We start from the raw sequence: 14793 nt of genomic DNA, 5'->3' as shown, positions 1-14793 counted from the left end.
ATGAAAATCATAAAACTTCTGGAATAAAAATTGAAGACCATAAATAATAAAACCATTGTGAGCAAAAACAGAATTTATTTAAACTGTGATAATTTGGTATCATGTATGAATCTATTTTGCAAAAATTTTTCCACAAATTAATACAGCTTTTCCTTTGATTAACCTAATAGTAAACAATTCAAATTCAGTTAAATAATTAAAGGTATCTAGATTAATATTATTGCATTATTGGCTCTCTGTATACATAATTACTAAACAAAACTTCCTGTATTTTATGACAAGATTAAATTGTTATCTACAGTTACTCCTACACTATTGATTTCATTGGAATCTCTCAATGTCAAAAGTTAATACTCTATTTGTACTGTACACTACAAAATACGAATATTGAGTTATTGTCGGGCAAATGTGATAACCATTACACTATGGAAACCCACAATTATTGAGTTATTGTATCATTACCTGAGCCTAGTTGTATTTTTCAAAATATGAATTTTAAAATTCCATGAGTTTAACTACATTCACAAAAAAGGAAGCAGCAATGCTCAATGCAAAGTAGTAAGCTGTCTTCCTAAAAGTACTTGTTTTGATTGTTAAATTGTTTCAACTAAAAATCTACATGTATACTGTGAAGCACGGCACAGATAATCAACAAAGTGGCATCATAACAGCAGTTAGTTAAGGTAAGAACAGGAATGATACACTCCAAGTTCCAAGGGAGAAGTATTATGAAATATCGTTAGGTCCCACTGAGTGTCAGTGCTAGATCTTGTATATGTCAAATATCAGCCGTCTAACACAAATAATTGAAAACTTGTTAATTATTCAGAAATGTTCACACAAGGAAAATGAAACTTCAGATGTATGAATAAGATATCATTTGGCAGTTTATCCAGTGTTGAAAAGGGAATAAATATCTAAATCTTAGTATATAATGAACTGCATTTACATTTACAATGAAACCAATCTAAATCTTAGTATGTAGTGAATAACATTAACATATACAAAGAAAATAACATTCATCTGTCTTTAAATTAGATCTTTATTATAAATTACAGATGAGAAAATGCACTCCAACTCCTTGAATTTAAAATACTGGTTCAGAATGATACATTGTACAGCACATCTGATTAATGTCCACTAACGCATATACTACTCAGGTGTGTGTATGCAACAGGGCTTTGCGAGAAGGTCAACTGTCCTTCCAAGGGGATCTGTGGTTGGAGGCTCCATTCTAGCTCTGCAGTACTGGCAATAAGTGCCAGCTTGAAGTGGGATTCGCACAAACCAGGGTGAGAACGAACAGAGGACCGTGCTGTTCTGTCTGCTGTCAATGTGAACCAAGCAGCATGGCAATGGTGGGAAGAAACTGGCTTGATATTAGCAGGAAAGAACTAATTACTTTACGATGTGGACTTTGTATAACTATTGTGCAACTAATAAACATTTTTGGAGAGACTGATCAGATCTTAGAACACAGTGTAGATAGGTAATGGTCATGGGGACAGACACACAAACACAAACACATGTTTTTGAGAGTCCTCCAAAGAGAATTTCTGTGCCCAACTTTCCAAAAATTTATCTTTTCCCTTTGTGAATGTAATGAGAGCCAAGCTCCAATGAGACAGAATTTGGTATTATTATTCTCATGAGCTTTGAAGCATAAAGCACTGCTGAAGACCTTACAATTTATAATGTAAAAATTCTTTCAAGACATACCCAATTCTTTCTGCTTCCCCGTGAGTTATGGGCTTCCCATCTCTTCGCCACTGAATAAGTGGCGTGGGGACGCCATCTGCATTGCAGACCAGCTCAACATTTTCCCCCAGAAGGACACTGACTTCGCTTGGCATTTCAGCACCAGCAATAGTTGGAGGAACTTGGAAAGAGAATTAGGACTTTCATTAACAAGGCACAGGGTATGATTCTAATGAATGCAACACCATCACAGAACAACATGCCATTTCTATTTCACATTCCTCCCAGATGATGGTTCAAGATCAAACTATTGTCATCCTCACACGTAATTTTAAACGAGAAAGATAATAGAATCATTTCCATATTCCTGGTAGACTTGTAAGTTGATATAATTATTCAGTCATGAGGCCTGTGACAGATCTACTTAATGGGTGCCATTCCTAGCCTCAAAAACTGATATTCCTCTCACGGTTTCTGTTCTCTTTTGTCTAAGCCATCTTTGGTTTTTACTTTAATTATCTGATCAAGAAATAATGAATACTAGCAAAGCAATCACACAGACACCATCGAAACCTTATTCTATTTCATTGTAGAGGCTGTAGCTCATATCAGCTCACAGCAGTGAATTTTGGACATCTTCCCAACTCCACGTTAAGTGACAGCACACTGGAGCTTTAACTGGACTTTAGTGGGAAGATTTAGACCACAGAAACTGGCAAAGAACTGGCAACAAATCAGCACCTATCTTTTTGAGAGTCAGTAGTTGAAAATAACCAGCATACCACAGTATAATCTCTTCAAATCTCACTTCCATTACCCACATTATAATAACACCACATCTGCAAAACTCACCACACTAGAGAAGCTGAGTCGGGAGGGATTAGACAAATAAATGACAAGCCCAGGAGGAGCCTCCTCTGCATAGGCTATCCTAACTCTTAAGACACACTAAAGTGTAGAAGCAGCCTGGTAAACGTTTGGTCATACTCATCTATCCTATCATTACTACCTATTTTCATTAATGCATCCAACACAATTATGCATGCAATTTCCAACAATTAATCTCTAAATCACTCTTTCCTTTATGCTTCTGAAACCTCAAAATGTCACTCATCTCTACAGAGAGACCACTGATAGTCAATAAACTTATTTTTATTTAGTTTCATTTCTTTTGGAATTAGCTTTACAGAGTACATAGCATGCAGATAATAATCACAATTAAATTTTTTTAAATTTGACAGACAGAGTTAGACAGTGAGAGAGAGACACAGAGAGAAAGGTCTTCCTTCCTTTGGTTCACCACCTAAATGGCCGCTACAGCCAGAGCTATGCTGATCTGAAGCCAGGAGCCAGGTGCTTCTCCTGGTCTCCCATGGGGTGCAGGGCCCAAGCACTTGGGCCATCCTCCACGGCACTCCCGGGCCACAGCAGAGAGCTGGACTGGAAGAGGGGCAACCAGGACTAGAACCCAGTGCCCATTTGGGATGCCGGCGCCGCAGGTGGAGGATTAACCAAGTGAGCCACAGCGCCAGCCCCAATTAAATTTATAATGTATGAGGAATTCTTTAGTAACTATAATAAAATTATAAAAAAATACTTCAACTTAGCTTCAAGCTACAATTCCATCTCAATTTCAACACTGAGCCAGAAATCAAAAGGGAACAAGTTATTCCTATGGTGTTCAGTACTATGCTGGGACATAGCCGGTGCTCATCAAACGTTTGTTTGGTGAATTAATGTTCCTTATTCTCATCCCAATTAGTGTAAGATTCACATTTACTTGAAATATTCCTAATCTCTTACAAGTGGCTAGATCATAATACACTCTCTTCATCAAGTGTTACTTTCTGTACAAAAGTTTTAAATAAATTGCTGCAAGATAATGTAATACATACCACCAGAAGGTAACAATTTTACTAAAAATGGAAAAAATGGATATCACCAAATTTCTACTATTCCACTTTCCTAGATTTATGTTCATTTCCATGAAAATAGAATCTATTGGTAAGTGGAAGACAGAAAACTGACAACTGTTTTTCTTGATTAATAATTTTTAATCAATGATCAATATGCTTTTAAATGTGGACTCCTGGGGCCGGCACTCTGACATAGCAGGTAAAGCCTCCACCTCCAACACTGGCATCCTATATGGGCACCGGTTTGAGTCCTGGCTGCTCCACTTCCCATCCAGCTCTCTGCTATGGCCTGGGAAAGCAGTGGAAGATGGCCCAAGTTCTTTGGCCCCTGCACCTGCGTGGGAGACCTGGAAGAAGCTCCCAACTCCTGGCTTTGGATCGGCACAGCTCCGACCATTGCAGCCAACCGGGGAGTGAAACAGCAGATAAAGACCTTTCTCTCTTTGCCTCTCCTTCACTGTGTAACTCTTTAAATACATACATCAATCTTTACAACAAAATGGACTCTTTTGAACTACGGATGGAATATGACAAAGACACTGGACACAGGTCACAGCGCACGCGTACCCTGGATGGAGAGGACGTAGCTTTTGTGCGCCGTCCCCTCCACATTTGAAGCAGCACAGGTGTAGTTTCCACTGTCGGAACGCTGGGAGCGGGCAATTTGGAGTTTGCCACCTCCAGACAAAATATGGACTTCAAGTGAGTTGGAATTTTCTACAGGTTGAAACAAAGCAAAATAAGACACACAAAGGCTTTTATTTCTAATATCCCTCCGATTTAACATAAAAATGTCGCGTTTTATAAAAATGTCTGAGGCAGCTGAGGTGGAGGCAGGTTGATGCCGGGAGTCCAGAACTCTGTACAGGTCTCCCGCATGGGTGGCAGGGCCCACACACCTGAGCCATCACCCTGCTGCCTCCCAGGAGCTGCCTTAGCCAAAAGCTGTAACACACAGCAGAGTCAGGACTTGAACTCATGCACCTGATAATGGGCTGCCACTGGAAAGCCCAAGCTTAACTGCTAGGCCATATGCCCATCCCTGTACTTTTATTTTAAATGAGAGCCTTTCTGAACAGAGGAGGAGGGAGGGAGGGGGAGGGGGAGGAGAAGGGGGGAAGAGAGAGAGGGAGAGAGAGAGAGAGAGAGAAACCTCCCTTTATAAATGACTGATGTTCCAGCGCATTAGGCTGTCCTGACCTATACACCGCTGTGAGCACAACACTGGAATGCGCTAGTCTACAAGTCCAGTGGGACGGAGCACGGCACGCACAACGGCAGTACCTATAGGCCTGTGGTTCTTCAGCCAGGCTACAGCGGGAGGTGGGATCCCAGTGGCGTCACATGTCAAGGTCACAGGACTGCCGGCGGTCTCCACAATCACTTCTCTCTCGGGCCCTTCAATACTGGGTGGCACTGTAGAAACACAGGAAATCATGTGTTCTCACCGAGCCAATTCGGACACTTTCTTTCATTTGCATATCTGAAGGAAAAAGAGTTGTATTAGAGGCAGGTGCTCACCATAAACATTGAGGTGGAAACTTTTATCATCTCGTCCTGCTACATTTATAGCTCTACACACATACTGGCCTGTGTCAGACACCTAAAAGAAAAAGACACTATTGTATGTGCTCCATTGAGTGACAGATGACCAACCTCACTGCTCGCTCGAGAGTGGGTGAAATCGTCAGTCACCTTTCATCTTGATGCTCAGACGCCCCAGTTCTAGTGGCCTTCCGTAAGCCTGATTTCTTTTTAAACCAAATAGTGTCAACGGCACCAGTCATGTATTTTTTCATTTACGACAGTACCGGGAATGTGCGACTACCAGTGATCTCCTGCACAACCCGGCCAAGCAGTCATGACACCAAGCGAAAACCAAAGAGGCACCTCGGCGTTCTCGATGCGCAGTGTTTGTCCATCGGCTAGAATCCGCACGCGCTGAGATTCGGCCACCGGCCGCCCGCTCTTGTACCAGGTGACCACGGGAGGCGGGACAGCGTGCGACTCACACTGCAGAGACGCAGGAGCGCCCTCTCTCACAGTCACTGCAGAAAGCGCTTCACTGCCGCCATCTTTAATGCTGGGGGGCACTGAAGGAAGCAAACAGAGCAGAGGGTTTCCCGTCCGTGAAGGTGATCAGACACAGACCGCTGAGAAGCCGCGCAAACCCAAAGAGCTGCAAGAGAGGAGTGAACACAAACCGTGAACAGTCAGCGACACCTGCTTCTTGCTTTCGCCAGCTGGGTTGATGGCGACACAAGTGTATTCACCCCCGTCAGAAACCTTGGCTCGAATAATCTGCAGAGTTCGACCGCCTGTGGGAAAATACAATTCAAACTGAAGACTGGTACAGAGTTCCAGTAACTACTTATCCAAAGATGAGTGGAAAAACATATCCTTTCCCTAACAATAACATTTATTTAGAAGCACTCATTTTTAAAATGAAATTGTGCAAATTTGTTTTGCTAGATTTTTATTTATGAGTCTGCCTCCTTATAAATGAAGAAAATCATAGCATTTTCCTCTTTAGTAACCAAACATGGACAGTAAAACTGATATAGGTTCCAGTGAACAAAGAGTAATTACACTACAGGCAAACTATATTAACAAGTATTTTATGGGTTTAAATTTCTCACAGAGCAGTTATTAAACCACCCCCACCCATATCGTCCATCCATCCATCATCCATCATACTAACCTGTGTCTATACCTATCTACTCACATACCTATCCAGTCTATCACTTACTATAAAACTTACAATAAAACCAATGGCTTTATTCAATGATTGTACTATTTACCACAAACCACTTAGGATTACCAAGCTGTTCTGCTCCTAAATTTCATAATGTTCCAAAGGAGTTGTTATTATTATTGTACATTCCCACTAAAATGATAAAAGCCCATACATTCTTCACCTAATGGTCCCAAATGGGCGAACAAAGGCATTGACTGTGAACAAATAAATTAGCGAGACCAGGGTTTGGAAAGACACTAATTTGAAATGCAACTCATCTCAAAATAAAGGAAAATGAGAAAGTTTATCCCATGCTAAAAGACCAAATTCCTTACCAGGCACAATGAGAGCGTTTGTGCTTGGCTTGATGGGCTGTCCGTTCTTGAGCCAGGTGAGATCAGCCGGTGGAAAACCAGCAACCTCACATGTCAAAGAGATGAAATTGTTCACCACAACCGTAAGGTTTTCAGGGTTAGGACCAACGACACTGGGAGGAACTACAAGAGCAAATATATTAAAAGTGAAACTGGATTATCAGCAACATATACTCCAATTCACCACATGTAATCCAACCACTGCACTCTGCTAAAGCAATGAGCTTATTTTTTATCCACTAATCAATTCTGCTGCTATCTTATTCTCTTACAAACATTTATTGAGTACCTACTGTATTCTAGACATTGTACCAGGTGCTGAGGCAATGCAAAAAATGCAACAGACCTAAACCACATGGAGTTAGTAATCTGGTGGCTGTGGTGGACAGGGAACTGAAGGTAGCAACTACAGGTTTTAGTGGCTATGATGTGCCACACACTGTCCTAGACACTTCATGTGTCCTACCGTATAGAATCCTCAAACACCTTATGTGTTTTTAAGCTGTACTTCACAGACAAGAAAGCTGAGACACAGAGAAGTTAGCAGCTTGCCAGAGGACTTTCCAACAGATCCGCGAGCTATGCAGTCTGGCTCCAGGACCCTTACTCTTGGCCACTGCTCTGTACTGCCTAGTAATCACAGATGCGACGGGTGCTGATCAGAAGAGAAGGGTGATACCAGGGAACTACCCTAGTTTGAGTTTCGAGTAGGAATGAGCTAAGCAGAAGAGAGGAAATGAGTGTATCTTCCAGGAAGAAGGAATGGCATCAAGAAAGGCCCAAACGGGAAAAGGGCACGGCCCTGATAAGGTGAAGTGCACAGAGCAAGGTGGGGATGGGGAGGCAGAGCATTAAGGACAAGGCAAGGATAAGATGCTATGGGATCTTCCGGGCGTCGCTAGACGCTGAAACATGGCCTGAGAATGGGAAGAAGAGCAATGCCGCAACCAAAAATTCATTTCAGGTGCCAGCATGGCTGTAGTGCAGACAACCCGGCAACAATTATGAGAAGTGGGTGACCCCAGGACATTTTGCGAGTAGAATGACCAGGACTCGGTGTTTTGGGAGTACAATTTAGGGAGGGGGAAGTCAGAGGTGACATCATTTTTCTGTCGTGAACAGTGTATAGACAACGGTGGCCTTGCCTGAGACAGAGCTCTTTGGAGGAGGACTGTATTTCTGGGAGAAGATTGCATGTCCAGCTTTATAGTCGTTGTTTCAGGTGCTTATCTCACATTTGTGACAAGTGGATATGCAGACACAAGGGTCTGCAGCTCTTGAGTGGGCCCTGGCTGAAATAAAAATTCGGATTACACAGGCAGTAACTGAAACTGGGGAACACATGAAATCCCCTCGGACAAGGACGGGGAAGGAACACATCATAGCTGGGCAGACGCAGAGCCACAGAGGCTCCTGGGACGAGACTGGCGATGCAAGGCACAGAGAAGGGCTGTGGGAGTTCTGGGAAGACACTGACCAAGCAGGCCACGCTCTCAGATGTAAGAAGACGGAGCCTAGAGGATGCCTGCGGGCCCAAGTGGTTACCTCAGTGACAGCTCCACTGGAACGAGGTGGCGGGAGCTGGCATGAATGCAGGGTGGCCCAAGCGGGGAACAGGAAACAGACATTCTGTGTAGTCAGCTGTGCACAGGGGAGGGGTGCGAGGTAGGCGGGGATGCACGTTAGGTCTAAGGAAGACCTTTTTCTGTTACAATGGAGAGGACAAGCAAATTTACTAAGTGCCATTGGGAAGGGGCAGTGAGGAGAAGAGAGAAGGCAACAGGCAGGAATCTGGAGTGAGGTTGTCTCCGGCCTCTGGGAGGCAGGGGTGCGTCCCACTGTTGCTGGGCAGGAGCAAGGGCAGCGAGAGCAGCGGAAGCACCCTTGATGCCATGGCAGACGTGAGGCGGATTCTACGGCAGGAACTCGGGGAAAGAGGCCTCCTTTTCCCCTGTGAAACAGGAGGGGAAGGCACTGAGAAAAGTGGGAGGGGGGTGTTATGGACTGAAGGTTGCATTCCCAACCATTTCTTTTCTTTTCTTTTCTTTTCTTTCTTTTTTTTTTTTTTTGACAGGCAGAGTTAGACAGTGAGAAAGAGAGACAGAGAGAAAGGTCTTCCTTCCGTTGGTTCACCCCCAAAATGGATGCTACGGCTGGCGTGCTGCGCCAATCTGAAGCCAGGAGCCAGGTGCTTCTCCTGGTCTCCCATGCGGGTGCAGGGCCCAAGCGCTTGGGCCATCCTCCACTGCCTTCCCGGGCAGAGCTGGACTGGAAGAGGGGGAACCAGGACAACCCGGCGCCCTGACTGGGATTAGAACCTGGGGTGCTGGCGCCGCAGGCGGAGGATTAGCCTAGTGAGCAGTGGCGCCGGCCCCCCAACCATTTCTTATGTGGAAGCCTTAACCCCTCGTGTGACTGTATTTTAAGCTGAGGCCTTTATGGCCGCAATGGAGGCCCAAAGGGTGGCCCCAGACGTTAGGCCTGTGTCCTTCAAGGAGAGCCAGCAGAGAACTGAAGCTGGCTCAGACTTCCTCTCTCCCCTTTCCTCCAAGTGCGCTCAGGAGCGAGCACAAAGCAGCTGCACGAAGCCAGGGAGAGCCGCCCCCAGAAACCAAACCCTGCTGGTGCCTCGACCTCGGGAGGAAGTCAAATCTGCTGTTCGGGCCACATGATCTATGGTATTTCATTATCACAACCCAAACACAGTAAGTCAGCAGCCATGCGACATTTGAGCAGGAGCTGAAGGCGCTGAGAGAGTCATGGGGGGGCAGACAAGAGGGTCATCCCAGGCAGCATGCAGGGCCCAGCAGAAGCTGCTACTACGAATTTACAGACACCAACACTCCTGACACCAAGATGTCCTCCAGCCCCAGCAAGCTACCTACTTAGGTGCACGTACGCTGCAGGTGTGGGATTCAGTGGGTAGCAGCAGGGCAAGCAGCTAAGCATCAAACTTCGGCGGTCAGACTGGGCAGAACCTGGTTCTGCACCTGCCAGCTATGTCATCTGGGGCATGTCACACAGTTTCATATGAGCTTTGGGTTCCGTTCCTCTCCTCTCCTCTCCTCTCCTCTCCTCTCCTCTCCTCTCCTCTCCTCCCCTCCCCTGCTCTCCTCTCCTCTCCTCTCCTCTCCTCTTCTGCCTGCCTGCCTTTCTTTCTTTCCTTCCTTTCTTTATAACAGGCGGAGTTAGTGAGAGAGAGACAGAGAGAAAGGTCTTCCTTCCATTGGTTCACCCCCCAAATGGCCACTACGGCCAGCGCACTGCGCCAATACGAAGCCAGGAGCCAGGTGTTTCCTCCTGGTCTCCCATGGGGTGCAGGGCCCAAGCACTTGGGCCATCCTCCACTGCCCTCCCAGGCCACAGCAGAGAGCTGGACTGGAAGAGGAGCAACCGGGACAGAACCAGCGCCCCAACTGGGACTAGAACCTGGAGTGCCGGTGCCGCAGGCGGAGGATTAGCCTAGTGAGCTGTGGCGCCGGCCGGCCTTGGGTTTCTAATCAAAGAGGCATAAAATAGTACCAAGCACCTGTGGTTACTGAGGTAAGTGAAATGACCTATAAACACGTGGCACGGAACCCACAGGGATGACACAGCTAAAACATTATCACTGCCACTACTTGCAGATTTGAGCTTTCACTGAGAAGAGGGATGGGAACGCGCGGGCTAGGAGGAGTGACTGACGTGCTGTGCCTCGAAGATCGAGCTAGCTGTGCAGGGGAGGGGAGGGTGCAGAACGCCGAGGCCGGCAGCCTGAAGGTTAGGGCACCAGGCACCAGGCATGGCTGCGGTGGGTCTAACCAATGGCGTGGTTTTAAATGAAAAGAATTCATTTTCTCTCAAATGAATTTCCCAGTATTTAATTGAGAGGTTCCCGGCTGCAGGCAGGCGTTCAAGATGCCATTTACAGGCAGAATAAAAAGCATCCTTGAACCCTGATCCTTAATGGAAAACAGTGTGGACCACTTCCCCTCGAGGCTTTCTTGTTCAGACATTTCTGTTCAAGTAGAATAAATAGGCAACAAATGGTTATTTAGCAGAAATCACTCTGGGTTTAGGGAGGCCGAGATGAGTAAGACAATGGCTGTTGAAGCCACAGGCGAGAGGGAAAGACACGGAGGCCGACAGATGAGACGGGGGGGCACCCAAAGCTGCCGTAAGCCAGGTACTCCAAGGTGCTCTCTACCACCTAGAGGAGGAGACACTGCTCTGCCTTGAAGAAGCAGGAATGGCAAACACCACTGTAACTCTTCAACGTTCGTTTACTATACTGTACAGATTGGAACGTGTGCTTTCACGAGTGGGTCTGTTTAATTTATTCATTCTGGGATTTTGTAACACATTTGTTCCTGTTTCAGCCTGATCTATCCATTCAAAAACCTCGAAGACATTTGTTAAGCACCTACAATGTACTACCTACCACACTAAGACTGGGAGTACAGAGTTTCAGGTGTCTGTGACACAAACGCTGCACATGGGCAGACATTAATACTCCCTGTGGGTCACGGCAAGAGACAATGCCCATCACGCTCTATGCAAGTCCATGGAGGGCCAAACTGCCCACAGGATTCCAAATTTCAGCTATTTCTCTCTCTCTCTCTCTCTTTTTTTTTTTTTTTTTTTTTTTGACAGGCAGAGTGGACAGTGAGAGAGAGAGACAGAGAGAAAGGTCTTCCTTTTGCCGTTGGTTCACCCTCCAATGGCTGCCGCGGCCGGTGCGCTGTGGCCGGAGCACTGCGCCGATCTGAAGGCAGGAGCCAGGTGCTTATCCTGGTCTCCCATGCGGGTGCAGAGCCCAAGCACTTGGGCCATCCTCCACTGCACTCCCGGGCCACAGCTGAGAGCTGGCCTGGAAGAGGGGCAACGGGGACAGAATCCGGCACCCCAACCAGGACTAGAACCCGGTGTGCCGGCACCGCTAGGTGGAGGATTAGCCTATTGAGCCGCGGCGCTGGCTTCAGCTATTTCTAAGGTAAGCTGGAACTTCGTATTTGTATTGCTCACATAAAGGGAATCTCTTGTAATCATTTTCCCCCATCTCCAAGTTCATATTCTGGTAGCAGCTATGTCTCCCCCACCCCCCAAAAAACCTAGTCTTTTGGGGGTACAGAGCCAAGTGCTTTTTTCAGCAAAACAATACAATATTTATGGAGAGTCTAGCATGAATGAGAGCTTAAAGTTTCACAGATGAGTTAGGTGCGTCAGTGGTTTTAAGGAATTATTTCACTCCACAAAGAGACCTTCTCTTCTGCAGGGAGCGTACGGGGAGCAGAGGACATAACTCAGCACGGTTTCCACACCAGGGGAAGGAATGGACTCCAGCCAGGAACAGTGGTAAATCTTTTGGAGTGGAAGGTCTCTCTCTGGTTCTAACATCACATAAACATGTCATCTCTGGGGTTTCAAATTCTGACGCTAGTTTCAAATATGTAGGAGTAATGCTGTGCTTTTGAGCGAGTAAAACAATACAGAAGTGGACTTCTAGAAGATCTGCACTTTATAAATCTCCCAGCTTCGGTGGGAAGGAAGGAGGAAGACTGAATGAACGCGGGCCTCACACATTGTCAAGTCATAAAATAAGAAACAAACCCATGTGCTCTAAAACGCGGGGTCCCTGCCTTCCTAAGTGCATCCTCACTGATGTTTCTGGAACTTGGCTCTTACCGTGGACATTGAGGTTAAAATACTTTTTGGCACTTCCGGCTGTGTTCTCAGCGACACACGCATACCTGCCGATATCTGCTATTTGAGTATTCTGAATCTAAAGGAAAAATGAAGAAATTTTAAGTTTTTTATAAAGCAATCTGTTGTATTTCTCAGTATTTTTTAGAGGAAATTAAACATACTCGTATTGGTAAATGCCTGGCAAACACAAGGCATTTTTGCACACACTCATGTTGGTGCTGGCTTTTATTAGTTAGATCAAATACATATTAATAAAATTTCCAGTCAGAAAACGCAACTTGACACAAATTTGTGTATGTCACCAGCTATAAAAAGTCCCAAATCACTCTCCCACGACCCCGTCGGTGCTCCCGTCACGTGGCTGCCAGGAGGTCCCATCAAGAGGAGCAGAAGAGGCGTGGTCTTGTGCTGGCCCTGGGACTGGCTTTGGCCAATGCAATGTGACAGAAGCGACAGGCAGGGCCCTTTCAAAACCCGGGCTGTGCGCTTTTGCTTGCTCTTTCGGAATGCTGCCACCACCATGTGAGGATGCCAAGGCCACCCTGCTGCAGGTGCAGGCGCGGGGGACAGGGTCAGCCCAGCGAGGGCCCGAGACCAGCAGAGACACTTACGCAGCCCACAGCTCTCTGCAGACTCCTGAGCGCGTGCAGCTGAGAGCAGACGCATCCTGGGCCAGGAGGCAGACTTAGGAGTGAACAAATGCTTACTGTCCGAGGCATTACGTTTTGGAGTGGCGTCTTTTCATGAGGTATCAGTTAGCTAATGGACAGCTGTGTTTAGTTTATTCTGCAGAAATTTCTGTCCATCTATGCATCTTTGGCCCTGGACAAAAATCATGAAGTATTTTGGGATATGCTGTATGATCATCAAGTAGAAGTATCTATGATACTTAGAAGATACTTTGAGAAATCAAAGTATTTATCAGTAGTGTGACTGATTTTTTTTCCTTTTTTTTTTTTGCATGAGGAACTCCATGTGATATATCCTGCACTGGATACAATGACAGGTCTCACTGGGTTCATGGACCACTAGATTATCTATTACGTTCAAGTAGTAACTCATAAAACTGTATCGTAACACAAGAATTGGTGTTATTTCTACTAGTATCCAAGTTTCTCTGAGGACACTTGAAAAAAAAATATAGACACGCAGATTGGTAAATAATAATACAGGTTATTCATGCAGATTTCACTATTATTTATTAATAACCATTTGCCAACAGAGGAAAACATGTTAACCTACGGGAAACCTTATGTCACCCAGAATTTTGCCATCAGAAACATGTAACAAAAGGGGTGTAATAAAGAGTTCTTCCTATCTGGCTTTCCTCGTGAAGGCCATGTTTGCAATAACTTCAAGGGTGTATGTTTTTATGCACGATGTCTGGATGAAATCAGGCAAAACTGTTAGTAGTGGTCACCTGTGCTAGTGGGTAGAATGAGCAAGAATTTTATCTTATATAATGATTCTTGATATTTATAAACATAGTATTTGTTAACTAATTCAAATTATTTTTCAAAGTAGAAAAAAAAAACCCCAGTCATTATAAAACATACAGCCAAATAGCTGTCTTAGACTTTGACTTTTACCTGCAGGATTCTTCCGTTAGATAGGAGCTTATGACTACTGTCTTCCGGCAAAGGCAGGCCATCCTTGTGCCAGGAAAGCCTGGGCACGGGGCTGCCGCTGGGCAGACACTCCATCCGCACACTCCTGCCCATCAGCACGGTGACCTCTTCAGGGAGATCGCTGTCGGCTCCCTTGATGATGGGGGGCACTAGTAAATGATTGCAGTGAAGAGATAAGGACAGGCAACAGGCCTTGGCTGAATCATTCTGCTGTTCCGACAACCTGAACAAGTCTGGGATGACAACACAGGCACCAAACTGGAGGAAGAAAACCATGCTCCTCAAGCAACGTCCGGCACGCACATGGGGGTGTGAGGACAGAGTGCTTGAACCCGGGGTGTCCTGCTCAGGCTCTTCGCTTGCGCTGGGCCGACTCCTCTGATGGAATCAGCCCCACTGAGCACAACCCCAACTTCCCCTCAGTGCCTCTCCTCGGCCCCTCCACTGTGCCTTCTGGGTTTTTAGGCAAACATCCTAGAAGCATGTGTGTAAGCGGTGGTCTGGATAAGTCACCTAAGTCACAGCCTGGTAAGCACATCTGAAATGCTTGCATTTGGTCTTACTGGCAGGGAACTGTCTGGGCTCCTCAGAATGTGTTCCCAGCCTCGGCAACGGCGGGAGCCTGGTGAGAAATGCAAATCCTTGGGCCCCATCAGATGCGCTCATCAGACGTCTCCCAGACACCTGTGAGCTGACTGCCTCCCCAGGTGCCACTTATTTACATGCAAGTTTGAAGTCTGAAGTCTCACTCTAGA

At 45.9% G+C, this 14793-nt stretch overlaps 1 protein-coding gene across 2 annotated transcripts in view; it reads right to left on the bottom strand.

The window, feature by feature from the left end:
* The window catches only part of HMCN1 (hemicentin 1), a 469239-nt gene that overhangs the window by 97691 nt on the left and 356755 nt on the right, over positions 1-14793 (bottom strand). For both annotated transcript variants that reach the window (XM_051820384.3, XM_070055057.2), the window contains exons 56-64: positions 14000-14187; positions 12390-12486; positions 6687-6848; positions 5819-5932; positions 5505-5707; positions 5136-5217; positions 4899-5030; positions 4182-4331; positions 1720-1879 (exon numbers count right to left, since the gene is read on the bottom strand). In XM_051820384.3, coding sequence (XP_051676344.3) covers positions 1720-1879; positions 4182-4331; positions 4899-5030; positions 5136-5217; positions 5505-5707; positions 5819-5932; positions 6687-6848; positions 12390-12486; positions 14000-14187 — 1288 coding nt within the window. The remainder of the gene's footprint in view (positions 1-1719; positions 1880-4181; positions 4332-4898; positions 5031-5135; positions 5218-5504; positions 5708-5818; positions 5933-6686; positions 6849-12389; positions 12487-13999; positions 14188-14793) is intronic.

This window comes from Oryctolagus cuniculus, chromosome 13 (assembly GCF_051225735.1).
Source record: "Oryctolagus cuniculus isolate XC-2025 breed Fujian yellow rabbit chromosome 13, ASM5122573v1, whole genome shotgun sequence".
Taxonomy (NCBI): Eukaryota; Metazoa; Chordata; class Mammalia; order Lagomorpha; family Leporidae; genus Oryctolagus; species Oryctolagus cuniculus.
Note: the sequence above shows the minus strand (reverse complement) of the source record. Positions and strands in the feature narration are given on the sequence as shown.